The sequence below is a fragment of the Equus asinus genome, chromosome 29 (genome assembly GCF_041296235.1).
Source record: "Equus asinus isolate D_3611 breed Donkey chromosome 29, EquAss-T2T_v2, whole genome shotgun sequence".
NCBI lineage: Eukaryota > Metazoa > Chordata > Mammalia > Perissodactyla > Equidae > Equus > Equus asinus.
This window is the reverse complement of record NC_091818.1, coordinates 40,021,880-40,049,367: the sequence shown is the minus strand read 5'-3', so window position 1 is coordinate 40,049,367 and position 27,488 is coordinate 40,021,880. Positions and strand designations below refer to the sequence as shown.

The window sequence follows — 27,488 nt, the reverse complement described above, 5'->3', positions numbered from 1 at the left end:
TCAACAGAATTAGGAAATATGAGAGCTAAAGAGTATAAGAAAATAGAATGAGTGAATGGAGCCTGTTTGAAGCCTGGCAGAGAGATGAGAACTGGAGATGTGGGTTTGCGATGATCTACATTGAGTGACCCTCGAAGGCATGATGTTGGTGGAGAAAACCAAGGGAAAGTGAAGGCAAGCAGGGGAGAGGGGCCTTGGAAGTGATTGGGGGTAGAGGAGGAAAAGGGGCCAGCCAAGGGGGTAATCAACGGTGGGGGTATGGAGGAGGAAAGTGCTGTGTCAGAGCATCCAAAGGGGCCAAAATCAAAGAGAGGGTCTTTCCTTGTATAAAAGCTACAGAAAGGTGGATGAGGACCTAGAACATTCTACAAGGGCTGACAAGAAGGTGTCCTTGGAGGAAACAGTGGCAGGAGAGAGGTTGAAGGGCAGAGCTGAATTTGGGTGTTACAGAAGTACAGGCAACCACACAGACCACTCCAAGGAATCTTGTGGTGAAGGCAAAGAGGAATAGAATATCAATAACTTAAGGGTTCTCTGAGTTTCTCACCATTCTGGGATTTTTAATGATTCCCCAGATTTAAAACATCAACTCAATGCTAGCTCCCTTTTGATGATAGCCATGACAGAACCAAGTTTCTGGGGGGACAAGAAGGGAATTAAACTATTAACAGGCATCGTTCTTTCTTCCTTTTATTCCAGTTTTACATATCCACCTCTGAGTCATTGTCACATTTTATCAAAATATACAAACAGCACAGATACTTAAAAACATATAGGTAGAATTCTAATTCAACAAGATTGACTGCTACAAGTAGCATGCATGGGTCTTTATCTTGAATGATGCCTAAAGAGGGACTTATGAGTCACCCAATCATCAGTAATGGTCTAATAAGGGGTTGGTTTTCTTTTCTCTTAGAAGAACTACGCACTTCATTTCTTTTCTTGTTATAATGTGAGGATGGTAATAACTGACTGCCACTGATACTGAAATCAGCTAAGAATGGATGGATGGAAAAGTTTCATTGGCAGGAGTAAAATGATTCTCTGAATTGAATATCTATGTTGACAAGATAATCAGAGTAGTTGTTCTGTTAAAACTTCCATTCAGTGACATGAGCTCTTCCCACTTTCCTCTTTCCCGTGAATTTCATGGCTAGTCAGAATGAATGGGTTTGAAAATCTCAAGTGACAGGCTATGTTTATTGTGAAGAATTCCCATGAAAACCTCTTCAGGGCTTTCCCCGCCACCATTTACCCTTCCACAGATGTGAACACAAAAAATGGGTTAGTGGTTACGTGTCTGCGGCCGAATGAAATCCACTACTGCTCCAGGCAACGTGCTGCTTCTGTCTTGAGAAGTTGGTACTCACTTTGCTCCTTAAGTCATCAAGTATTTCACGGACCAGCAGTTGGTGCCCAAGTGAAGAGACATAATTTAGAGGAGTATTAAGTTTTCTGATCTCCCACGGCACGGAGAACCATCTTTCAAGTAAATAACTGTGGTTAGTAACGACGTAACTTCAGGAGGGGCTGTGAAAGATGATAGGAGAGAAACTGGAGGGCGTTGTCATTAGTGAAGTAGAGTTGGTTTCTGCTACAAAGTCAGCGAGGAGCTAACAGGTCTCAGCCTTTATCGTTGAGTGTTTCTTTTCTTTTCCAAGTTGAAAAGGAACCCGAGGAGGGTCCCTTGAACCAGTTCACGGGGAGAAGGCAAATTCCTTCGTGTGTCTGGAGGATATCAGCTTCTCCATCCCCGGGTTAATGAAGGAAAAGTTTCTGAACATGTTCTGGTCCATGCTGTTGATCAGTGCCCTGTCGGCGAATGACAGCCGGGGTTTCTCATTTAAGAATTCTTTGTCGAAGTTGCTGCAGTCATACGGTGATTTCTTGATCAGAGTTTAAGCGGGGGGGAAAAAAGGGAAGAAAGTCAGCCACTGAATTAATTGTCTTCGCTTTTGTTATCTAGGCTGTGATCTGTGCACGACAGCACTGGCATTTGCAGATAAACTAAGTAATGCTTACAGACGATCATATGTGGTTTTTATTGAACATCCCTAGGATTCTGAGTTCTCAGTTTATCAATAGTATAATTAAATACATATAAAGGAATTCCACTGGGTACATGTAAACAGGATCTAATGTTTTTAGTTAATGGTTTACACGAACCAGGATTGGCAACCTTTGAAAAAGTGGTGAGCCCAAATCTGACCTCTGTCCTTTTAGTCTGCAGGGGACACTGCAGGGGGCAGGGGGTAGGCGTGGGGAGAGGGTGGAGGGTGGGACCAGAGGAAAGGAGTTTTGCAGATTACATATTCCTGTTCTTTCATCAACATCCTTCACTACCATTGGTCTCCTACCCACTTTACTTTTATTATTAAACATCTTGGATTGTCTTTCGTAGACAACACAGACAGAGACAAGCTCCCCTCAGGCCACCTGGTCCACTGGTGCCCAGGACAAAAAAAGAGAGAATGTAAAAACAAACACTTGTTCATAAATGCTGTCCAGTATGGTGTACAATTCAGCCTTCTAAGATGATCAAAAGTCACCCTTAGATATATGAGCATAACAGGCCCTTCCTACCCTCAAAGGGGCCCCTGGGCTGCTGAGGCCAATGGCCTGTGGCCCCCTGCCTACAAAAGGCTGCTTAGACCACAGGTCAGGGAAATTCCTTCAGTTGTAACCTACTGTGGAAGTTGAGACACGGATTGCATTGCTCTGATGAGCTAAAACAAGGTAAAACTTTATCACAAATTAATAACCCATGTATTAGATATGGTGCTGTTGCAAATAATAAGAGGGCTAGAGGGCAGCCTGTGGAACCCTTGGAACATCCTGGAGCTTGGGACAAGTGTTGAGAATTACTCTTCTAACCCTTGGAACAGGCTTGCTTCTCTGGCCATCCACTCACAGGACTAATAACAGTAGTTCTTTCCCAGAGTGAACACTCTGCTTTGACATTCATGAGCCTGTGCCATTTCCGCTCAGAGACGGCGGAGATGGTCCATGGCTACCCAGGTCATCGCTACCTTATTCCCAGCAATCTCCAGGGATGGGTAAAGCTGGTGAATCCACCACGTGGCTTTACTCTTTAAAAAAAATCATTATTTATTTTTTAAATTGTGGTAAAATACACATAACATGAAAGTGACCATTTGGACCATTTTTAAGTGTACGGTTCAGAGGCATTAAGTACATTCATGCGTTGGGCCACTATCTCCAGAACTTTTTCCTTCTTAACTTTGCATTACTTTGGTCTTCACTTCACGGTGGCCTGTCCTGCGTGTGACCCAGTCGTTTTGCCTTTCCTCAGGGAGGTTAGTGACTTCCGCTGGTGAGTATACACACGGGAATTTAGACACCTATCTTTTTCTAAGCACCAATTTACTTCTTCTCTAAACTGGAGGACACCTAACAATTGTCACTGGGGAATGTAGTTACATGAACAGTTTACAAATGTCAGGGAAACCTGAACGAATATCAGGGACAAGATGGCTCCAGAATTCCTGACATAGGGTGCAGGGTTTATGCACAAGTTTGGGTCACGCAGACTGTGGCCCTGAAGCACATATGCATCCGTGCAAAGCCTCCATTATCTCATCTGATAGTCACCACTCACACATACGAATTCAGGCTAAGGCATGTACATGCAACAATTTGTTTCTCATGCAGGTGCATTTGGATCACAGAGGTTAAATTTTGCAAACATCAATTTCCTGCAAAAAAAAGTTTTGCAAAAAAAAAAAAAGAATAACATCTCCTCCCATCCCCCACTCCAGCCAAATAGCCTGAATGATGGTTAAGGAAGCACGTTCTTCCAAGAACTGCACCCCAGAGGGTGGGGCTGGGTGGAAAGTCAGGGCTCAGGTCGGGTGAGAGACGGCAGGTACTGGGATGGGCAGGTGGCCTGGGAGGAAAGCGAGATGGCTGGAACCAAACGGTCCCTGGGTGGGTCCTTACCACTTTAGGCCTGAACGGTGGGTCAATCTCCTTTCTTTCAAGCTCTTCCCAATTGATCTCCCGAAACAATGCATGCTGGCGGATGTCTCCCCTCACTCCCAGCCTCTTTTCGGGCTCTCTCACGAAGAGCTGAAAGGAGCAGAGAGGGCGCTGTTAGTTCTCAAGGGACGAGCCCAGGAGCCTCCGATGGAGGTTGCGTCTCTGAGCGCATGAGCCACAAGCCACATGAACTTGACTCCATAAAGATAAAGGCCTGGCTTTTTGCCCCTTGCTTTTCTAACCCTATCTTTCTACTTACCGTTATAAACTGTTGACTCAAGTCAAACTGGTGGCACCATCCTCTCTCAAATGTGCCTTCTGGAATATTCCAGAGTCTGGGCCTTTGCTTCCTCACTCTTTGGCCTAGAAATGCTTTCTTTTGAGTTAAATAGACCTGGTTTGAAATCAGCTTTGCCCTGTGTTATTTACGAGACCCTCTGGCAAGTTACGGGACTCTCTGAGCCACAGTGTCTTCACCTGTAAAGGGAGCGAAGTGTCCTCTCCCAGGCTGTTGGTAGGTTAAATGAAATAATTACGCATACACACGTGCACACACACACACACACGTGCACACAAATTCCTGGTCTGTAAGACCCAACGACATAGAGTAAGCAATCAATGAATTTGTTGTCTGGTTGATTGCCCGTTGATGGAGTTTGCTTTCTTACAAAGCTGCCCTCTCGGGACCACAGTCTCGCTATGAGGAGAGCTCATGTCAGGTGTAATAGACACTGGTCCCCGACGGGCAGCTTTGGGCGAGGCATCTCAGTATCGAGAATCCCTCTGGACTCCTGCACACCCGCTGGACTACTAATACTTAATTCAAACCATCTTTCATCCTCTCTGACCTGTTACAGAGTTATTTTCCTTTTGCACTGTTCCCTCTCCAATTACTTTCCCCTATGAGGTCCAAACGAACCTGGGCCAGGCCAGGAAAGAAACTTGGAAACTCTTCAGACTGAAACAAAACACGCCAAGGGCATTAAAGAATAGGAGAGCCCAAAGCTGAAACCTGGAAAGGTCCCGGGTCCCCTGAGAATCTGAGTCCTCATCCCTCTTCCTATATCCACTAGACGTTTGTTAATAAAGTGACTGCCAGTTAGAGGGTGTGAAGGAGGCCAGGGGTCTTGAGACAGAAAGCACGGTGAGAAGCAGTGATTCTTCAGGAGGTCCTGGCAGGACCTGATGCCCATTCACACCTAAATTGAAGAGATCTCTTGCTTTTACCTCTAAAACCCTGCTTTATTTAGGTTACCTGACTACTTGGAAATCTGCAAAGGCTCTACTCTACCAAAAACATCTCACAAAACCCAAAAAACATGCTGTAGCCAAGTGGAGATTCTTTCTTTCTTTTTCTAATTAGGAGAATCTTCTTAAGAGTCCAAGTGAAATGCTCACGCAGCCACCCTGTCTATCCCAGGGGTCAATCGTTGGCATGGTCCTAACTTCCTCTCCCCTTACCACGTGGTAGCTGCTGAGGCCTCTCAATGGAAACTTGGGGTTCCAAAGCACCCCGTTAGAAAACCAGTGCACAGTGGAGATACCATGAGACTGTCATCTAAGAGGCTCACTACCCACGTGGCCTTGGACATGTTTTCTCAGTCTCACTTTCCTCGGCCTTCCAGGGCCTCTGCAGCCTGGTCCTGACGCACGTCCTTCGAGGCCCCTTGTACCCCTCTCTTCTGCCCACACGTGTCTGCTCACTGAATACGCCACCTGCCTTTCTTGCTTCTCGCCTTCGCTAATGACATGTCCACCTTGCAAGGAGATGCCTCTCCCCACATTCTGCTCCCATTTCCTTCTCCTCCTCTTTAAATCCTGACCCACCTTTCAGGGTTCAGCTTACACCCCCTCTGCCTTGTGGAGCTTTCTTTGATTACCTCTACTCATGGTGAGCTCTCCCTCCTCTTCAAGTCATATCCATTGTCATAAGGCTGATTATATCATTCATTCCAACCAACGTTCTTTGAGAGTCAGGCGTTGTGCTAAACGCCTCAGCTGTACCATCCTGATGATTCTAACAGTGGGTATTGTTAGCCCAATTGTCAGTTGAGGAAACTGAGGCTCAGAGTAGCTAAGTAACTTGCTCAAGATCACAGGTCCAGCCAGTGGTAGAACCTAAATTATAAGTAGGCCCTTCCTACTGCTGGTGTAGGGCAGTCTCTCCTCTGTGCTCCGTGGAACATCCTCCCTTCAGTAAGAAATCAGCGTGCTCTATGCATATTTAAGACTATGTTTTCAACTAGAATGTGAGCTCGGTCAGTTGGACACCATTAACATTTCCATTTCTTACAGAATCCAGCACAGTGCATGCACACAGGAGGTGCTCAATAAATGTTTGTTGACTAAGTGGGTAAGCTGTCTTTCTGCTTTATTTATTTGAAGATTACGTGTCTTCAGTCCCCATCTTCTGTTAGCCTCTTGTTTTCAGCGTATAGAACAGCATATAGAAAAGGCACCAAGTTCATAGTAAAACGCATTTTTCATAGACTTGAGCACTGGCATGAGTCAACAGATGGAAAGGCAGATTGATTTTTTAGAAGCAGAGGGAATAAATGACAGGCCCTATCTCTCCTTCCTTGACATGATCATCATAAATTGTTGACTTCCACTTCTTAAGGACATTTTGATGAAACAAGATTAGAGAGAGGTGGAAGGGCCTCAAGAATAGGCCCCAAACTAGCTCGTGTTGTTACAATTAAATGCTCCAGCGAATGAAGTTGGAAGGAACTGCACTGGGCCAAGGGTGCACCATCTTAGGTTTTCCATTAGATTTTTCCAGTAACGTGTGGCATTTGTACCAAGAATATCATAAGAAAGAGCCCCCTGAGCCTGCTACACACACCTGTGAAATTTTAAAAAATATTGCAAAAGATAAAGTGTGTAATGAGAATATAATATGATTTCCAGCTTCGAGATTCAAAACTCCTTCTAGTTTTGCACAGAAGAGTAAATTATTATCTTCTCTGATCTGCAGCAAATCAACCCCTCTTCCTCCTGGTGCTGATGACGACTGGTGACCTCACGGGAGGTCGTCGGCTCTGCAACCGGGAAGCTGCACCGAGGGAATGAACGTTCGTGAAGAAAGACTTGCTTTTGTCCGGAAAAGCTGTCAGAGGGGTGGTTTACGTTGTTAGGAAATAGCACACCTCTTGCATAAACGGCCAGGAGGCAGCTGGAGTTTGTTTACATTTATTTGCCTGTCTGGGCAAGACAGCAGCGCCGGGCTGCCAAGGATGGCGACCAGTGCTTAGCACCTGTCACTGGAGTCTTCTCTTCTTCATCCCCTCCTCAGATACATCTTTCTACAAAACGAAGAGGTATTTCTGTTTGAGATCATGAATTTTCCATCATTTTCCAAACAAACGGGCAGGACATCCTGGATGAATAAATGGAGAAGAAAGGGGCGTTTCTATGGCGAGAGTCCACTGGACAGCAGCATCCCAGCTGTGCAGCCTCTCCTGATGTGCAGTTGTTCAGTGCGCTACACGCACACATGCCCTATGAGGGCTAAAGGGGACAGAGTCTGGTACGGATGCTGCCGCTGCAACAGATGTCACTCAATGCCGCTTTGTTCAGCTTTTCCAGAGGACCCATGACTTCTGTTTCACATCATGAGGTATAATTCCCTAGAGGAAGCTTCTCAGAAAGGAGATTACCTTTGATTTTTGCAGAAAAGGGAGCTCACGGATGTGCGGGCTGTTGGATCAAAGGTGTAGAGCAAATGAGGAGCAGAGATGCAACTAGAAGCCAGTCTTATCTCATTGCATGATGGAAACACTTTTATCAGCCCAATGGCTCGGACGTGGAGGAGAACCACGTTCTCCATGGAGCAAGGACAGGGAATTTTTACTAAGTCACGTGGGAAAGAATAAGCTCCAACTCTTCCTCCTGGATTTAAAACCTCTTTCGCCAACTAGTCCCCCCACTTCTTTATCCTTAATTGTTTTGGTTTCTGCTCTATTCAACCAAATTCATCTTCTATTCTCACAGCAAATATTTTCCCTGCTACTGAAACTCTGCAGATTTTTTTTGTTTTTGTTTTTGGTATTTTCTGGCAGTTAGATTTTGCTTTGTTTTTAAACTTTTTTGTTTTTAAGGAGTTTAGGTTATTTATTTATTTATTTATTTATTGCTGAGGAAGATTGGCCCTGAGCTAACATCAGGGCCAGTCTTCCTCTATGTTGTATGTGGGATTCTGTCTCAGTGTGGCTTGATGGACAGTATGTAAGTCCTTGCCCTGGATCTGAATCTGAAAACCCTGGGCTGCTGAAGTGGAGTGCACAAATTTAACCACTATGCCACTGGCCGGCCGCTAATATTTTTATTTTGAAATAATTATAGTGTCTTATTCTGCTTGGGCTGCTATAACAAAATGGCATAGACTGGGCGGCTTAAACAACAGATATTTATTTCTCATAGTTCTGGAGGCTGGAAGTCCAAGATCAAGGTGTCAGCCTGGTCACTTTCTGGCCAGGGCTCTCTTCTTGGCTTGTCAATGGCCACCTTCTTGCCGTGTACTCACATGCCTTTCCTTGGTGCATGCGCTTGGGGGGAGAGAGTGCTCTCTCTTCTTCTTTGTATAAGGGCAGTAGTCCCATCATGGGGGTCCCACCCTCATTATGTCATCTATACCTAATTACCTCTCAAAGGTCTCACCTCCTATAACTATCACATTGGGGGTTAACATAGGAATTTGGGGGGGACACATTCAGTCCATACACATAGATTCACAGGACGTTAAAAGATGGTAGAGAGATGTCTTGGGTACCCTTCACCCAGTTTCCTCTAAAACTCACATCTTATGTAATTATAACACAACATCCAAACCAGGATGCTAGCACTGGTACAATGTGTATGTCTAGTTCTGTGTCATTTTATCACATGTGTAGATCTGGGTCACCACCATGACAAACAGGATATGGAGCCGTCCCATCACCACAAAGATCTTCCCTGGGACACCCCTTTAGAGTCACTCCCCTGCCTCCACTCTCCCTAACCCCTGGCAACCACTCATCTGATTTCCATCTCTGCAATGTCTTCCTTTCAAGAATGTTACATGAATGGACTCATATAGAATGCAACCTTTGACACTGGCTTTTTTCACTGGTGTAAGGCCCTTGAGATCCACCCAAGTTGTTTTGTCTATCAATGATAGTTTACTCCTTTTCATTGCTGAGTAGTATTCCATGCACATCACTTTTCATCTTCTCTCCTCCTACTGAAAGTAATCCTTTCTTCCCACCCAGTCTCTTTCTCCTGTGAAACCACGGCTCCCAGCACCTTTCCATGGAGTTACTTCTTTTTTTTTTTTTTTTTTTTTTAAAGATTTTATTTTTTCCTTTTTCTCCCCAAAGCCCCCCGGTACATAGTTGTATATTCCTCATTGTGGGTCCTTCCAGTTGTGGCATGTGGGATGCTGCCTCAGCGTGGTTTGATGAGCAGTGCCATGTCCGCGCCCAGGATTCGAACCAACGAAACACTGGGCCGCCTGCAGCGGAGCGCGCGGACTTAACCACTCAGCCACGGGGCCAGCCCCTCCATGGAGTTACTTCTGATGAACTCCGCCTGGTCCCAGTTACCCCTTCTCCCTCACTCCTTGCTGGGAGCTCTCCCAGTTCCCGAGGGGAAGCTGGGTTTGTGACGCACAGCTGTCAGCTCTATGCCACATGCACAGGTGAGGGTGGATTGCACCTGTAGCCCCAGGGCCTCCAGACTGCCCTCAAACTTTTTCCTTATTTCCTTTTTCTGGTGGGTTTTGCTGGCCCAGCTCTTCTCAGTGCAGCTCTGGATGGAACTGGGTCCCCTCAAAATTCATCTGTTGAAGGCCTAACTCTCAATGTGAGTGTATTTGGAGTAAAGAAGTAGTTAAGGTTAAATTAGGTCATAAGCGTGGGGCCCTGATCCAATAGGGTTAGTGTTCATATAAGAGGACATAGCAGGGAGATCTCTGCCATGTGAGGACACAGTGAGAAGGTGGCCATCCCCAAGTGGGGAAGACAGCCTTCACCAGAAACCAACCCTCCTGGACCTTGATCTTGGACTTCCAGCCTCCAGAACTGTGAGTAAACACATTTCTGTTGTTTAAGCTGCCCAGTCTATAATATTTTGTTACAGCAGCAGAGCTGACTAATACACCTCCTAATATACCTCAAGTTAAGTCCTTCCGAGAGCCAAGTGTAAAATAAATGTAGCAACGGTAATAATGTTTGAACTTGCCTTTCTGTAAAGCAACACTGTTTACATTCCAATCCTGCTAACTTATTTTTCCTGCTGTCATCTTTTTTTCTTTTTAATTGGTTCATTTTGAAATCAGCTTTCATTTTCTACGTGTTTTGTTCAGTCATTAAAAGTGGATTTAATTGGTCATTTGGGGAGTTTTCTAAGTTTATGGCTTGTATGGATCACAGTCAGAAAGTGAGAGCTGAATTGAACTGGCTCAGATTTTTAAATACCATCCACCTTGGGCTGGGTGTCCTACGAGGGCTCTGTCAGCACTTCAGATGCAACATCTTGATCCCCCAGGGAGAGCTGTGGAGTCGCTTCAACATTTCAGATGCCCTAGGCAAGCTGTCGTTGTTTCAGAAGTCAAAGTGCACAGCCTTTACATTTACTTCCAGGTAGTTGTTGATGAGAAAAAAGTAGATGAGTGAAGAAAGATGGGCCTGGTAATCTTTTTCTGAGTTTAGACTTAAAATCCACTGATAGCTTCTAATGTTGCAAGATCTTATCCCATTCCCCTTTTCAATATAGGAAAAGCAAGGCTAAAAATTATTTCCTGATTTTTTTTTTTTTAGCTAGCTGAGATATGAGGTGCCAGAAATCAAAACACTATTTTGTTAAAAACACTTGTACTTTTGGTCCACTTCTTTGAGATTTGCTAGCTTCCTCATCACACTGGTAGGTCTCCTGATCCAAAGAGTTGCTGGGACAGCTCAGTAAATATAGGTGGTTACAATTATTATATGTAATTAGTGTGTTGTATTACTGTGATTTGCTTATATTTTTTACAACTTACTGCACTCATATCCGGAGATGGCATTTTGCATCCTCAAAATGGTAGACGGGGATTCGGCCTGAGTCCAAATCGCTCATGCTGGCTCTCAGGTGCTTCTGTCTCTGCGTTTCTTTGCCCTGGGACCTCCTGCTTCATGGCTAATGATTCTCAGAGCTCAGTTTACATCGGTAGCACTGTACCCCGATTCTTCATTGATCCTGGACTGTCATGGACAGGGTCTCATACCCGCTTTGATGGTGAATTCTGGAGATGGCTGCTAAGATAGTGGCAGCCTGCACTCTCAAGTTTCAGGGTGAAAAATGCATCCATATTCCCAGTGGACACAGGTAGGGGATGTGGGGGGAGTGCTGGCCGGCATCCATTTAAAGTACTGCCTAAGGGACCCCGCCCAGCAGGCAACGAGCAGTGAGAGTCTCGGGGAGATGGAATGTTGCTGAATTAGAGTTTGGTATAGTAACTGGACTAGGGAATGGACTGAGTAGCCTGTATTTTAAGGGCTTCAGCCAAAGATGTCCCCAGTGGTAGATATTTCCCATAAACCCACTAGAATGCTTCACAAAAGTCTTGGCTTTCACAACCCACCAGATTCAAAGAGCCTGAAGCCACCCAGACATATAAGAACAGTTCTTTCTTCTTATTATCCTTCCATCCTCTCCCTGCCTTTGACTTGCTATGGTCTGAAAGAGAAACTCAGGAGTTGGAGAGGAAGAGAGCAAGGACGCAGTTGACCACAACAGGACCACATTCCTTTCTCCAAAGGTGAGCAGCTGCCAGTCATGAACCTGAGCAGAGGAGAGGGAGCAGGAGTCTTTGCTTTAGAGTTAAGATGGATGTGATGACACATCTTGAGCGGAACAGTTTTAATTTCTCAATCGAGATGGTGTTTTATGACTTAAGAGTGACAAGAGGTTTATCTTCTACCTACGAGCGAGCAGAAAAGTCATGCATCCTGTCCAAGCTCTCCACCAGGGGCAGGGGAAGACTCGCTGGGCCGATCTGAGGTAAGAGGGGCTCTGGGAAACAAAAAGCTGAGTTTCAAGCCACAAACTGTGCTTGTTCAATGCGCCAACTACAGCTCAAAGTGAGGGCATTCAAGAGTCATGGAACCGGTTCCTGGGCATTTCTTTTGTAAATTATGCACATGAGGGTTTATTTTATACTTATTTTGATATCTGATGGCCATAATATTGGTGCCTCACTTACAACAGAGATGGGCGAACATCCCATTTAAATCTGGTTAACACAATTACTATTTACTCTACCATATATAAACCAGAATCTAGAAATGGATGGGAATGCTGATCAGAAAACCCAATACTAATCTTATCAAGTCTCCATGACTTCATGTCTTACCTTCACTAAAAGGTCCTTGGCCTCCTTCTCAAGCCATCGTGGGTAAAAGGGATTGTCCATGCGGATGGAGTGGAAGAGCTCTTCTTCATCTTGCCCATGGAAAGGTGACTGACCAATTAGCATTTCATAGAGGAGAACACCAAAGGACCACCAGTCAACAGAATGGTTGTATTTCTGACCCAGCAAGATCTGCATGACCAAAAGGCAGAGACGTAATTAATCAAAATGAGGTTAATGAGTGAAAACCCCACCTGGACTTCTCCAGGCCACTCAGTAAACAATTGCAGATGATGACAGTGAGTGGTTTTTAACAAAGATCACGCTGAAAAACTGTATCTTTTGAGAAGCTAATGACTGGATAGAAATGCATGGGAAATGCCAAAATTGAGCAAACATTTCTGAGTTTCCATTTCCTCTGGCCTTATGGAAAATGACTGAGCTGCAGTGTGAGCCTTCATTTTCACATGTGTGATGTGAGGACTTGGGTGGTAGATCCAGACCTAAGAAAGCTGGTGTGTGTCGATGCTCTCCAGCGTCTCTGAGTGAACATCTAAACCAAACCCACGTGTTATCCTGACCTCTACTGTCCTGAGGCCGTGCATAAAGTTTCCGTAGGTAATCCAGCACCCAAAGAGGTCATCCGACCACGTCTACCGCTTGAACCCTAACCAGTCATGGTTGTGCAACTCAGGAGTCACATCTGTGGTCACCATTACGAAGAGTCAAATTTTGTGACTATGCCAAGAGACAGACCAAGATAACACACTGTTCAAATCCAGAAATCAGAGATCTCTAAGCACTATGTAGAGCTTGACAGTGGTGTTTTGAGTAGAACGAGTCTGCTGTATCCTTTAGGGATGTGCATGTAAAGTCTGGAATCCCACATAACCTTTTCAAAGATTTCTACTTTTGCATCAATCCACTCTCTGGGCAGAAAAGGCTTTGTATTCTGGCCTTTCTGCAACTTCCTTGTTTGATGTTGGGAGAGAGGCTGTACATGTCAGTCTGTTCACACTTGTCAACCAAACAAACCATGCTGTGACCTTCTCTAAAACAGCCCATAGGGTCCATCAGTGGATGAACAAATCAACAAAATGGGGTCAGTACATACCGTGGACTATTACTCAGTCTTGAAAAGCAAGGAAATCCTGACACATGATACAACATGGATGAACCTTGAGGACATCATGCTTAGTGAAATAAGCCAGTCACAAAAAGACAAATATTGTATGATTCCACTTATATGAGGTTCCTAGAGTAGTTAAATCCATAGAGACAGAAAGTGGAATGATGGTTGCTAGAGATGGGGGTGAAAGGGTGGTCGCTGTTATGGGTACAGAGTTTCAGTACTGCAAGATGAAAAAATTCTAGAGATCGGTTGCACCACAATGTGAATATACTTAACACTACTGAACTGGACCCTTAAAAATGGTTAAGATGGTGTATTTTATGGTATATATATATTTTACTACAATTAAAACCAGTACATAGTCGGAGCACCACAACAATTTGTTAAATGGAAAAAAGGAGAAAAATCTTGTCTTTCAAGACTGCGACTCCCAGGTTGGGTTGAGGGCATGCTGTTTTATTACCCAACACAAAATGGAGAAGGGATAACAGCACTGAGGCACTAAACTTAAAACCAAGCCCAGGCGGGACTCTCCTGGGAAAGGACCGTCCTTTGCCCCCGCAGTTTATGGCTGAGCTCGGTGCACCTGCGTGAGCACGTGCCTATAAACACACACGCAAACACACAGAGGTCATTTGGCTATGAGCGCTCCTCATCTGAAGTGGAATTTCTCCCTTCTTCTTAAATGGGCCTTTGGAATGAATGGGAGAATGACAGCCTTAGGAGAGGAAAATGACACCACAATTCTGGACGTTCCAGTAATTTCTAGAAAAGCTGCAGGTGACCTTTTAGATGCAGCAGAATAAAGTGCACAGACCATCTCTGACCCCGGTCCACCCCAGGCCCGTCCTTGGGAAATGAGAGAAGCTCTGAGCGAGCTCAGGGACACCGTGAAAGTGCCTGTAACACCTGACTTGCTAAGCAAACAGCGACAACAACAACATTGTGGTGGCCATAGAAAATGCTGCAGGTTCTCCTCTGGCTCAGTCCCTTACTCAGGGGTTTTGGGCAGACTCCCCAACCCCTCAAAGCTTCGTTTGTGAAAAGTGGTGATAATATCTGGCCAGCTTATTACTGGGTTGTGGTGCGGATGCAGGGAAAAATAGGAAGGACTATATGTTCTCTGATAAATATCCTTCTTGAACTGGTACCCATTGGTGAAAGTAAGGAGCAAGGCGCAAACAGAATTTTGCAATCTTCCCTGATTTCCGGTATAAACATGCCCTCCGCTCGCCTTAACTCAATATTTAAATACTAAAGTTCACTTTCAGGTTTAGAAAAAATTAACTTTGCCTTAAGGAATATTCTAAAAGTAGACCCGGGGAGAATGATAAAGAAAACTAATATGCGCACAGACGCACGCACGCTCTCAGTTCGGGTCAATTTGCCTGAAGCGTGGCCCCGTTCACACGCAATTCCCAGGATGTGCCACAAGGGGGAGCCCCAAGCAACCCGAAACTCGCTCTGAGGTCACAACGTTGTAAACAACTTCATCTGCAGGACAAGTGCAAAGAAACGTGCAGGACAGGAGACAGCTGCGGTGGAAATGAAGTCTTCTAAGGCTAGGTGATGTAATCAAGAATTTCTTCCTAAGTTAGGAGGAAGAAGCAGGAGGCTGGTTCACAGTCCGCTGATTCTTAGGCTGATTAAAATACACACTGTGAGAATGTCTGCAGATGCAAGCTACTATGTTAGGTGTTTTCCATATATTATGTGTTTTATTTCTAAGAACCCCTGAGGTAGATCCTGTTGTCCTTATTTAACAAAGGACATGACTGGACTTCGGCAGGTCACCCGTCTTATTCAAGGTCTCCTAGTTAGGGAGTTGAAAGCTGTGTTCTGAACCCTGGTTTGGGATTTTATTACATAACGTTCCTTTCCTATTATAACGTCTCCTGGATTTACACCTCAGCTTAACATGGTCATGCTCACCCTGGTCCCTATTTTTAAAGAAACCGTAGTGGGGAAACTCTGGCTGGAGTGACCCCTTTTCCTATCTCAGTCTCTGGTGCCTTCTTTGGCCTCATCGTCTTTTCTTCCGTTCCCTCCCCCCATCTTTACTCAAATAATTCAGATAATAACGAGGGTTCCACTCTATGTCAGCCTCCCTCGTTCTCTCTCACAGTGAGAGACGCCTGTACTTCCATCTGCCTGGTGGAGCCAGTGAGTAAGGTCTGGCTCTGTGCAAGGCTTCCTGCGTTGATGTGCTTATGGGGGCAAGGGCGGCTCTAGTTTATGCAGTGACCACCCAGTGGCCTTATGGTTTTGGTTTCCAAGTGACTCCTGCTTTTTCCAGGGAGCTGCTTCTATGTACTGAGTCCCACATGGCCTTACTAAGTGGCTAGTAGATGTCAGAAAGTCGGATATTTCCCTATTTTTTGTCAAAAAGAGCTTGGACCTCAATTAGACACCAGACCCTCGGTCCCATGACTGGGAGACATAGGGAACCACAGAGCTTTTGGGAAGAGCTTCCAGTCTCAGGAGACACGGACGGGTGAGAATACTCCCTGGCTTTGAGGAGCACAGTCTGTTTTCGTGCATCGCTCCCGAGGCTGCTCTGAAATGCATTGATTTCCGTGATTCGGGAGATAGCGGTGTCTGCCAGGCGGGCTCCACGGCCCCGCCCTGGCTGCTCTGTGCCCCGCGTCCTCCTCACGCCTCGCCTTGCCTGGCTGGCCCTTCCTCTGCTGCACAGTCTCTTCCCTAAAGGAGCTTGTACTTAATAGGGGCGATGACAACTGAACACACACCAAACAATACGAGGCAGCAGGTACTTAGAACCCCAGCAAGGGAAGGTTAAATTATTGTTAGGGTTCACAGGCAGGAGAGCACGCCTCGTTTTTTTTGTTTTTTTTTTTTTTCTGAGGGAGGAGAGGGCAGTAGGTCGATGAGTAAGAAAAAGGAAAAACTTCATCAAGTGGATGGCACGTGAGTAGAGCTTTGAAAAATGAGTAGAGAAGGGAGAGGCTAGGGAGACGTATCGTATGAAGGAGGCCCAGAGGCGGGGAAACCCTGCGCACCGTCAGAGATGGACATGCAGGTGCCTGCCTCGGGGACTCACTTATTCAGGAGACTGGACGTTAAGATGGGGAAATTCAGTTTATCAGTAAACTGGGTTACACGTGCGCTGTGGTGGCACAGACGAGGAAACAACTGATTACTCCGAGAGGCCAGGGGCATCTTCAGAGAGAAGGTGGCTTTGGAGGTGGGACAGTCACAGACCAAGGGTTCAGACTGCGCGGTTGAGGAATCTGAGAGATGAAGGCAAAATGCAAGTCTGGGGACACGTTATTCAGGCCCTAGACTCAGGATCTGGGCTTGCATCCCGCTGATAATGGGGACTTCTTGAGGATTTCAAAGCAGTGGAGTGACAGGTTTGCCTGTTAGAAAGGTGAATCTGGTGACTTGGTGGGGCTGTGGCCTTCAGAACAGCACATGCCCCCCAGGGGTCAATCAGATGGTGCAACGAGATGTGGGAAGAAAGTAGTAGAACTTGTACTTATGCTGATTAAAAAAAATCTGGGGCCTGCCCCCTGATGTAAGCGTGCTCTGCCTCAGAGGCCTGGGTTTGTGGGTTTGGATCCTGAGCATGGACCTACACCACTTGTTGCCACATGGCCGCAACCCACATATAAAGTAGAGGAAGATTGGCAGGGATGTTAGCTCAGGGTGAATCTTCCTCAAGTGGAAAAAAAAAAAAAGAGGAAGACTGGCAACAGATGTTAGCTCTGGGCTAATCTCCCTCAGCAAAAAAAAAAACACACACAAAAAACTAAGAGTGGCACTAGTGCCCTCATTTAGAAGTTCACACAGTAACTGTGGGACCCCCAGGGAAGAATGGGGGTGTCATCTCAGCAGCATGGGGGTGGCTCTGCTCCTGCATTTGAGCTCAGCATATGGTTAGGGGTATTACTTGTATTACTAGCTCTCCGAAGGGACATCATTTATGCTGCACACCAGATTAAGGGGATCGGTGGATTCCACTTTCACAAACTCATTTTCACAAACTGGGAGTGCTTAAAAAGTTATCAGCAAAGAGGCTTGGATTGACCATAAGGCCAAGTAAAGCAAATGTATGTCGACTGTAAGAAAACGGCAGCAGAGAGGTCTCTCTCTCTCCAGGTACGAGCTCTTTGTCAGCCGCATTATAATGAGGCTAAAAACAATGACGACCTCTTTAGTTATGATAAGAACTTGGCTAAAACAAATCGGATGTATCAAAACACTGTTTGGAATTATGGACTTTATGCACTATTGTCAACGACGAACCTTGCCTTCGGTACACACTGTAAAGTCCGTGTCATAGTGTGCCTGTGTATCTTTCCCAGCTATGAAAGCCAAGAAAACTAAGAACTGAAAGAACCTAGGGAGACCTTGAAATCCCAGAATCATAAAGTGTTAAACCAAGATTTTAAAAAGTTATTTAATCTCATTATTTTAGTGAGGCATAAATATGTTTGTACTATTAATAAGTAGAATAAAATTTAAGTTATTTAAAATGTTTTTTGTTCATTCCATCTTCAGTTCAACCTGATTCTATTTGTTTTTATGCATGTTTCATAATGCAGACTATATTAGTTGGCGATAATGTATGAGATTCATATATAATAAATATACAGACACCAAGGATGCTTTTTTAACTGATGAAGGAAGGTGATCAAGAAGTTTGGAAATATGCAAAGAGGATGCACTGGCGGCAGGTGGATGGTGATGGAGAGGAAATCCGGGCAAAAGTGTATCATTGGGGTACAGAAAAGACATACCAAGGGCCTGGGGTAGGAAAGCAACAGTAGGATGGGAAGGAATCGGAGAAGTCTTGGGAATGAAATCAAAGAGATTCACTTTGAGGATCGAGAAGGAATCAAGGGAGGTTCTTAACTCAGTCACAAGATGGGGGAGGGAGGAGAAGAGATGTGAGAGGTCCCTGGGGTCCAAATCTAGAAGGTCTTGGTGTTTGGATTTGGAAGGGGTAAGACAAAAGGAGAAGACTTGGATAATTCCTAGTTTTCAGGCTAGGGGACTGGATGGACATGTAATTCACCAAGAAAGGGGTAAAGGAGAAGGGGGTGGAGGGACCAAGTTCCATAGAGAGAGCGAGTTTGTTATGTTTGAAGGGCTGTGATGGTTAGTCGGACATCTCAAGTGGGAAAACGGTCACATGGGTCTGGGGCAAGAAGTTTGGGCTGGCCATATTGATTTTGGAGTTGAAGTCAAGTCATAAACACAGTTGCTCATGGAGGATGCACAGTAAGAAGAGAGGAAGACCAAGAATGGAACCACATGAAGACAAGCACGCTTGAAGATGAGAGAAAGAGACTGAAGTTGCAAAGAGAGAAGGAAGTCATCAAAGCTAAATTCTGGAAGATGTAAGAGGAGTCAGAATCAGGAAAGAGGGGCTGCCAGGGAAGGGATATGGTATGAGGCGTTTGTAGACAGGAAAGTTAAAAGCTGTAATTTCGTGTTGACCAGAGGCCAATCTTGCATTTAAACAAGGTTGAATCAAAATTAAATACCACCACATGCAGGGCAAAGCCACATATTTCTTAGACTCAGGATGCCACAATTACATTCGCAAGGACAGGGGTTTCCTGCTAAGGTCCGTCACTGTCTATCAACCACTATCACCATTCACACATTTATTAATATAGTTATTAATTCTTCTAAAAGGTGTTTATTAACACCTTAATGTGCCAAACCCAGGACTTGGTCCTTGGAAGTAAGAGGGACTAAGATCACATGTGACAAAATGGTATAGAACCAGACCCACCTCGTACCAACATCAACCTCCTGGTTTTGATATGGTACCATAGTTATGTAAGATGTGATTGGGGGGAACTGGGCGAAGGGTATAATATATATATGACTGATGTTTTTGTACTGTTTTTGCAACTTCTTGTGAATCTATAATTATTTCAAAATAAAACGTTTTTAAAAAAATGAATAAGAAGCAGCCCCTGACTTTAGAGCAATCATCCAGTAGGGCAGGGAAACTCAAAGATAAAAAGCAATGATGATAAGCGTCATGCTCTGGGAAGGACCACATGGTAGGAGGTATCTAATCTCCCCAGGCTGGGCACTGGGGAGGCAGCGGTGGCATTGGACTGATGGATGCCTTCTGAGCAAATGACATTCTTCCAGGGGCTCAGACATACAAGAGGAATGCTATTTTTTTTTTTTTAACTTTCATAGGTTCTCCCATTTTATGCTTGCAATAACATTTGACATAAGTATTCTGTCAGCAGACTCCAGCGATCTCTCCATGTTCATGCAGTGGCAGCTTAGAAACCACAGATTAGGTTTTTCTGATCTCCAAATGAAATCACAGCACTGACTCAGGTGGACTCTCACGAGCCTGGTCAGTGTCTACCTGGTTCTTCACGGTTGTTTCCTCTGGTTGGTCTGAGCAGAGTGGATATGTTTTAAGGCTGGGCGTGGGGAGGGGCCGTGAATGATCTGCTGGGTCATTCAAGACTTGGAGAGAGGACGGAACTAGCAGGAGTCCCAACCCTACAAAATAATCACAGCAGCACACAGGGAAATACTCAGAAAGACAAACACAAATCCTGAGCCAAAATACTTAAAATCTTCCGGATTTTCATGGGAGGAAGAAGCAGTGGTGCTCGGCCCCGGTGTGTGGGGCGGGGAAGGGGCAGGCGTGGGCCTTTCCCTCAGTGCATCCCTACCTCGGGGGCGATGTAGTCAGGGGTCCCGCAGAAAGTGTTGGTCTTGGCATCTCCTAACATGTTCTCCTTGCACATCCCAAAGTCTGCGATTTTGATATGTCCGTCTTTGTCTAACAGGATATTATCTAGCTTCAGGTCCCTGAAAAGCAAAAGCAAAGCACAATCTCACTTTAGTCAATATAATTTTGGTAAAATAAAACTGCCCCATGAGGGGCGCCCCATTAGTCTGAGAAGTTGATGAGTGGGTGCTTTTCTGGTCCTCCTCTCCCCTCCCAACACCATTCCTCAGCCCACAGCTCCGTTCACGGGTTCCCTGCTCTTTCCTCCTTGATCAGTGCCTCATGCTCGGGACTTCGCCAACAGCCCTTCGTGGCCCAGGCCAGCTTTCTCTGGGCCCAACTCTGGTGGACTTTTGTATCTGCCATGCCCAGGGCAGCACCTGGCCCGTCTTCGGAGCTCAGTCTATATTTCTTGTATGAATGGCTGAGCAGGTGGTCAGATGGGGAATATGTTCTCTTTCCAGTGTAGCATCCTTCCCTTTTAAGAGGGGCCTTTGAGGAACAACGCCTGGATGTAAAGAAACAGCTAGGGATGAGATGTCGTCAGGGGTCAGGAGTTGTGATGTGTTTGGGGAAGGATGGTATTTAACACCACACAACACGTACCCATAACTAGTTGCGTACAAGGTAGGGTATAAAGAAAACTGATTCTCCAAGGGAATGGCTGGTTGCTGCTGATTCCTCTTTCTGATTAGCCAAGGAGTACAGCTCAACATAGTAACACAGAGAAAACACAGATCTGAGGCTCTTTATCCCAAGACCTAAAGAAAGACCTGAAACATTTACTCGCTTTATGCCATTTTCCAAGTATTTCCGTTTGCTTCTTTGTGGATAAATTATTCTGCACCTTATTCCACGACCAACTGAGGAAAGCTGCTCCCAGCTAAGAACAATTCTAGAACGAGAGTCTGTCTGATGCTAGAACACCCTGTCAATAAGTTCCTCTTTCCTTAGAGAACCAATATCCTCGTAAGGCACCCATTCCATTTTGAGGTAAATGTAATGGATAAGAAGATTTACAAAAACAGATGAGCCAAATTATGGCTCCCTGTGACTTTACCTGTGGGTCCAAGATCGCCTTCTGTTATTACACACGATACCCCGAATATCTGAAAAGTGACACCAAGTTTTCTCTTGTCTTTCCTTCACCAAAGTCAGGAACATCGTTCCTCACATGGCATGGTTTTCACACCCTTCAACATCCCGGCCCCTACCCTCCAAATATCGCCAATCTGTCAATTTTCTTCTTAAAATATGGTGCTGAGAATGGACCCAATATGCTCCAGATGTATGATCTCATTGGTGCAGAGGACGGTGGCCCTGTGAGCTTCCGTTAGGGTCCTCCCGCCTCTTATCTCTGTGGTCTAAGCCATCGCTTAGAAGCTCCATGACAATAATGGTTAATATTGACTTTATCGTAAACTAATTCCTCCAGGTGTCTCTTTTTTTTCCCTACACAAACTGCCACGATACCAGTTTCTTCTCATCCTGTGCCTGTGAAACTGATTTTCCAGATCATCTAGGCACGTGTAGTACCTAGAAGAAATTGACATCAGTTTCTTCAAACTCTTATTTTTTCAATTTCAGTCAACGGCACTTTATGAATTCTAGTTTGTTATGTACCACCAGCTTTTTTCCCCTCTATGTTATCTGCCCATGAACTTCTGAACTTTCTGAAATTGACTTTAAGTCTCGGGGATGTGGTTGGTGACGGCTACCGTTGCCTTCCTTAGAGAGTGAAGACGACTTGGGAGACAGTGGAACATCTATTGTTTTACTCTGTTCCGTACAGAGAATTTGCTCAGAGTTCTCTTTTCAAAGATTCTGCTCCCAAAGACCTGGCATGTGTCCCTGTCTCCTTTACCCCAGTGGACTGGCTCAGAGGTGGATGTCTACTCAACTGGATCATTCGGTCTTTCTCTTTGGGGATGTTGGGGCTGTGATGGGGCAGCACTAATGTCTCGGTCCATGCCTGAACTGAGAAGGTACTTAGGATTGCTTACGGCATGTCCTCTGGCATGCTCTTGGAGGAAGACAAAATCAGTTTGCCCAAGGAGAAAAATGAAGTGGCTTGGCAAGAGCAGAGACAGAGGCCATGTAAACTCAGAGAGGAACAGAGATGGGAGAGAAGCTACCTTGGTTTCTGATGGGTCTGCGTCCTTGGTTCCAGTGTCTCAATGAGGCCGAGATTTTGCTTAAACAAAAGTTTGAGTGGTCTTATGTGACTTGTCAACAATATTCATATTAGTCTAAGTTCCCATCACTATTTGTTTTGTCTCTCTCGTTAAACCGTAACTTTATGTGGGTGGAAATACGTATCGCTTGTTATTTGCTGTACTGTCACTGCTCTGACGAGAGTAGAGCCTGCATTGAGCATTCAGCGAATAACTGTTGAATGAATTCATCGCCAGCCAGTGATTATCAGTTGCAATTAAGTCCTGAGTGACTGTTCCCTTTCACTGTGTTCTCCACCTTCTGGGAGAGTAAACTAGCCAGAGAGAGGAGAATATGGAGTGCAGCTCTGTTCCAGTGGAGTGGCAATGTTAGCAGATGTCCCCAGAGTTGACATCTTCCATCTGGGCCAGCTTGTGGTCTTCATAACCACCACTGTGTCACAGTTTCTGCCTGACTGAGTGGCCCGGATGTCTCCAGGATAGGTGAATATATATCTCACATTCATATCAGCATGGTTCTATTTCTCTCATCCTAACTGAAATGCTGTCACACTTTCATCATCGGGACTAAAGACTTCCGATACATCTAAGACTTCTCCTTAGGTCTTCTGCCTTCCTCTTCCTTCGTTTTAATCAAATACTCTTTCATTGTGACTTACGGATTATATTCCAGTAAATCCAATTATGGGCTGTATTTAACTCCTCATTCTAAAATTGGAGCTTCATTTTCTAATCCAAACTCTATGCAATACTGATACCATTTTGGATTTCTGCTATATGAAACACATTGCGTCATTTATAGCCACATATATATGTTCTTAGACATTTGGCTGAAAGATGGTTTTGGGGTCATCCTTAGGGAGCCAGATATCCAGTTGCAGTGCTATACGTGGATCTTAAGAACAATGAACATAGTATCTAATATTTGTATCAGGTTTTCTGACTTTCACATGCATTTTATCATCTGATTCTCACATCTGCCCTTTGATCTGGAATTATTATTTTTATTCTTATTTTTCTGGCTGAAAACATAGGCTCTGAAGTGTTATGTGATCTGTTCCAGCTCACAGACAGTCAATGAGCTACGATGCAAAGCCAGGCTTTGTCCTCTTTTCCATCCCCTTAAACCAAGCTTTCCAGGTCTTTCTCACTGAATTGGTCCTGGTAAGACATCCGGAGTCTTCTGTGACTGCAAAGGGGCATTTTATCAGATTCTAAAAATAAATGTTCTCTGGGCTTCAGGTTAGGAAAACAAGCTTCACGTCCAAGTTTTAATCCACCCTCTAAAGCGGGCCAGGTGTGTTAGGGGTCATTGGTGGTTGGGAATGGGAAAGGTCCAGAAGTTTCCCTTGCAAAGCCAGACTTCCACTGGGGTAAGGACTGAGGGCAGAGGAAGACTAACTGGAAAGGCCACAGAACCCAAAGGCCACAGTGCTCATGGGTACATCAGCTATTTACTCCTCACATATACCTCACAGGACACCAGGACCCACAAGGGAACTTCAGAGTCCAGGTCACCTGGTGTGACTCTGATAAGAACCCGTCTGCCCGAGGGGCAGCACATCAAGGCGTCAGGTGTAACAGAAAATTCAGTGGAAGCCTTTCATTTAGTTGTGTGGTCAACGTAAGCAAAGCTTTTCCATTTGGAAGAGGCAGAGTGGGAGTTAGAAGGACCAGCTTCCAAATCCCAGCTTTATGGCTAAGTAGGTCAGCTAAGCCACATCCCCTCTCTGAGCCTCCGATGGCTCAGCTGTAAAATGGGTACCACGATGCCTGCCCTGCTGACCCCACAGGACTCAAGTGAGCTTCGAATCAGATAATCCATGTGAAAACATTTGTAAGCAGCTTCAAATACATGGGTTGGGCCCAGTGTTATCACTGATTATCATCTGAAGGTCCCTGTCAGTTCTAACATTTCTAAGATTTGAGATTCTAGATTCTTCTCTTTCTATATCTGCATATTTTCCAGCTCCTTGTTTTTAAATTTAACCCAAACCAGGGCTGAGGCATCATTTAAGATGGCACTGCTTTTATGATTCCACCAGCAGATTGTCAATGATGATGTTGCCACCTGCTTCCCCAAGTTTCGGCCTCAATTCTTGTGACTGCCTGCCAATGGCCTTCCCAATAAAGCTGACACATTGGTCTAAGATTCCTCCACTTCACCTCCTTCCTCCATTTCCACACCTTTTCTGGAGTCACCTCTTCCATTTGCAAAGCCTCTGTCCCTTTAAAAAAAAATCCACTTTCTGATAGGAATGTTTTGTTGGCAAACCTTCACCCGATTCTGATGATACCTTCATTTTTCTTCCCTTTGGCGCTTATTTTAATCAGAATCTTATTCACTCGGACTTTTTTTAGAGTGTGCTGCTTGTATCTTTTCATGTACTTATACTTTACCTCCAAAAAACCCCAAATGAAACAAAATAAAAACCCAGATAGTGGCTTCACTAGGTGTTCAGGAGTTGGGACTTCTCTAGCTTTTGTGGCCACCGCCATGCTTAACAAAGGGCCACGTATTCAGTGGACAGTCTACCTTACTGGTCGTAATGGGTTGAATGGTGTCCCCCTAAAAGGTAAGTTCATATCCTAACCCCCAGAACCTTGGGAACGAGCCCTTATTTGGAAAAAAGGTCTTTTGCAGATGTAATTAAGGATCTTGAAATGACATCGTCTTGGATTATCTGGGTGGTCCCTAAATCCGATGGCAAGAGTCCTTATAAGAGACATGGAGAAGAGACACAAGGAGAAGAGGAGGCCCCGTGAAGATGGAGGCAGAGGCTGCAGTGATGCAGCCGAAGGCAAGGAATGCACGCAGCACCCGAAGCTGGGCGGGGCAGGGGAGGGTTCTTCCCCAGAGTGTTCAGAAGGAGCGTGGCTGTGCTGACATCTTTATTTTGGACCTCTGGGCTCTGGAACTGTGAGGGAATACATCTCTGTTGGTTTAAGCCATCAAGTTTGTGGTACTTTCTTACGGCAACCCTTCAAAATGAATACACCTCTTTTGGGCACAAACCCAGAAATCGTAATCACAAGTGGTCAGAAGAAGAAAATTGATAGAATCTCCTCGTTAGTTCAGTTGCCAGGTGAAAAGTGCAGGTCAGCGCAGCTACACATGGCAGCTGAATAATTTCTTAAGGCAAGCCCGCCTCAGCGCCAGCGTCCTTGCTAGATGACCTCTCCTCAGTTTCAACTATCTCATGATGTCTCTCAAGGATCTCCAACAACCTCAGTGAACAGACGACTAAATAAACCCAATATTCTTTCTTATTGGTGCATAAGGAGCCTTAGAAAACAACATTTCCTGTACATGGACATAAAGAGCTGTAAAATGGGTCCAATTTGTTTGTCATATTAAAGACACTTATGGACCCTTATTGGTCTTTTTCTTTGGAGTGTCAATAATTTACAAGATGAAATGATAGAAGCATTGTGATACGCAGAAATAGACTGCACTGGGGCATGCAGGTTTTAGTCTCATGAGGTCCCTTTCAGCTCTAAGATCTCTCTCTGTCTCCAGTCTTCCTAAGTTTTTCTCCCTCCCTCCCTCCCTCCATCCATCCACCCCACATAATCTACTGAGTGCTCTGGTATAGGTGCATTTTGGTATGTTGTAGGCATTACAGGTATAAAGAGAAAATTTTAAAAAATGGGTTCTGATCAGGGTTTTTTGATGTTCTGGTGAGTATTTCTCAATTTCCTGAAGATTAAAGAATGGTATAAAACAGTTTTTTTAATCTATCATTTTGTAGATAGACTCCCCTCTCCCCCCAAAAAAGCAAACTATATCCAAAGGTTGCCAAAGACACAGCTTAAGAGGAATGACTTCCCCGACCCCCCAAAGTCTTTAGTTCTGTGACTCTAAGTAGGGCAGCCCTCCCTTGGCTGCGCCCTCTGGAAACGGAGAGGTTCCCTAAGTGCATTTTCAACCTGCTCTGTAAGCACCGAAGCTCGATACTGACCACCTCTGACGGAATGCTTCTGGACTGTGTCATACACAGTTTGCTGCCATCAACAATTGGGTGGCACATCATGTAACCTGTATTGATGACTCCCCGTCGTTATTATGGCCACTTGCCACAGAAGAGCATATAATCCTGCTCGCCGGGAGCCTTTCAGTTGTCTTGTATTTCCCTTTAAGCCAGAGTCTCTGTTGTCACTTCAGCTGGGGTCCCTCTGCTGGCCTCCAGCAGCTCGGCCAGCCTCCGGCCTAACTCCTTTCTTTTTTTTAATTTGTATTTTTTCCCCTTTAATCTGGAGTGAGTTGGGAACCAGACAACTACGCTTTTGAAGATTTGTATGTTAAACAAGTGTCAACCACATTTTGAGAAAAGAAGTAAGGAGATGCAAGTACAATAGGTTTCTGCTAAGGATGTGAAATGATGCGTCTAACAGAGAACATGCGGACGGACATCTATTTGTGAAAGAGGGTACATGTGGCGTCCTGCGTGCTTCTACGAGGTGTAGGCTCCTGGGTCTCCGTGGGTGTGTGTGAGTGTTCAAGGAAGACCCCCCCCCAACAGAGAACATGCAATAAGCATTTCTAGGTGACTCAAAGCAGATACAGGCAAAAAGAGACACGAAGGAGACAGGAGAGAGAGAAAGCAGTGATAAGACGCCCAAGAGAAAGAAGAGCAATGGAAGAAAATGTGAAAAACAGAGGTCAGAAGGAGGAGAAAATAAGGACGAGAATAGAGAACAAAAGAAGATCAGAACCTTCCTGCTTCTGCGACTGGAATCTCTGACTCGGTTGTTTTTAAAGCATCATCTGTGTTATCACGATGGGCAGGAAGCCTGCGTGTGGAACTTTCTGTCACAAAAAGCACACTGGCCGTTTCACGTCACTAAAGTACAATTGATTGAGTGAGCGGGAAATCCAGCTATCTCAGCATCTGTTTGCAAAGAGTCACATTTACCTGTAGACAATGCCCTTGGAATGGAGGAACTGCAGCCCGAGAATGATTTCAGCAGCATAAAACCTGAGGGAAGGAAAATCGAGGTTCAGTGTGGATGCATGGACGGGACGAAAGGAAATCCCCGTTTTCTATAGGGTGCTCTGCTAAGCGCGCACAC

The 27,488-nt window shown here is 45.1% G+C and overlaps 1 protein-coding gene across 2 annotated transcripts in view; it reads right to left on the bottom strand.

The window, feature by feature from the left end:
- Positions 1-674: 674 nt before the first annotated feature.
- The window catches only part of PRKCQ (protein kinase C theta), a 119,868-nt gene continuing 93,054 nt past the window's right edge, over positions 675-27,488 (bottom strand). For both annotated transcript variants that reach the window (XM_014841323.3, XM_070500874.1), the window contains exons 15-19: positions 27,332-27,394; positions 20,183-20,321; positions 12,371-12,559; positions 3,961-4,089; positions 675-1,886 (exon numbers count right to left, since the gene is read on the bottom strand). In XM_014841323.3, coding sequence (XP_014696809.1) covers positions 1,698-1,886; positions 3,961-4,089; positions 12,371-12,559; positions 20,183-20,321; positions 27,332-27,394 — 709 coding nt within the window. In that variant the 3' untranslated portion in view covers positions 675-1,697. The remainder of the gene's footprint in view (positions 1,887-3,960; positions 4,090-12,370; positions 12,560-20,182; positions 20,322-27,331; positions 27,395-27,488) is intronic.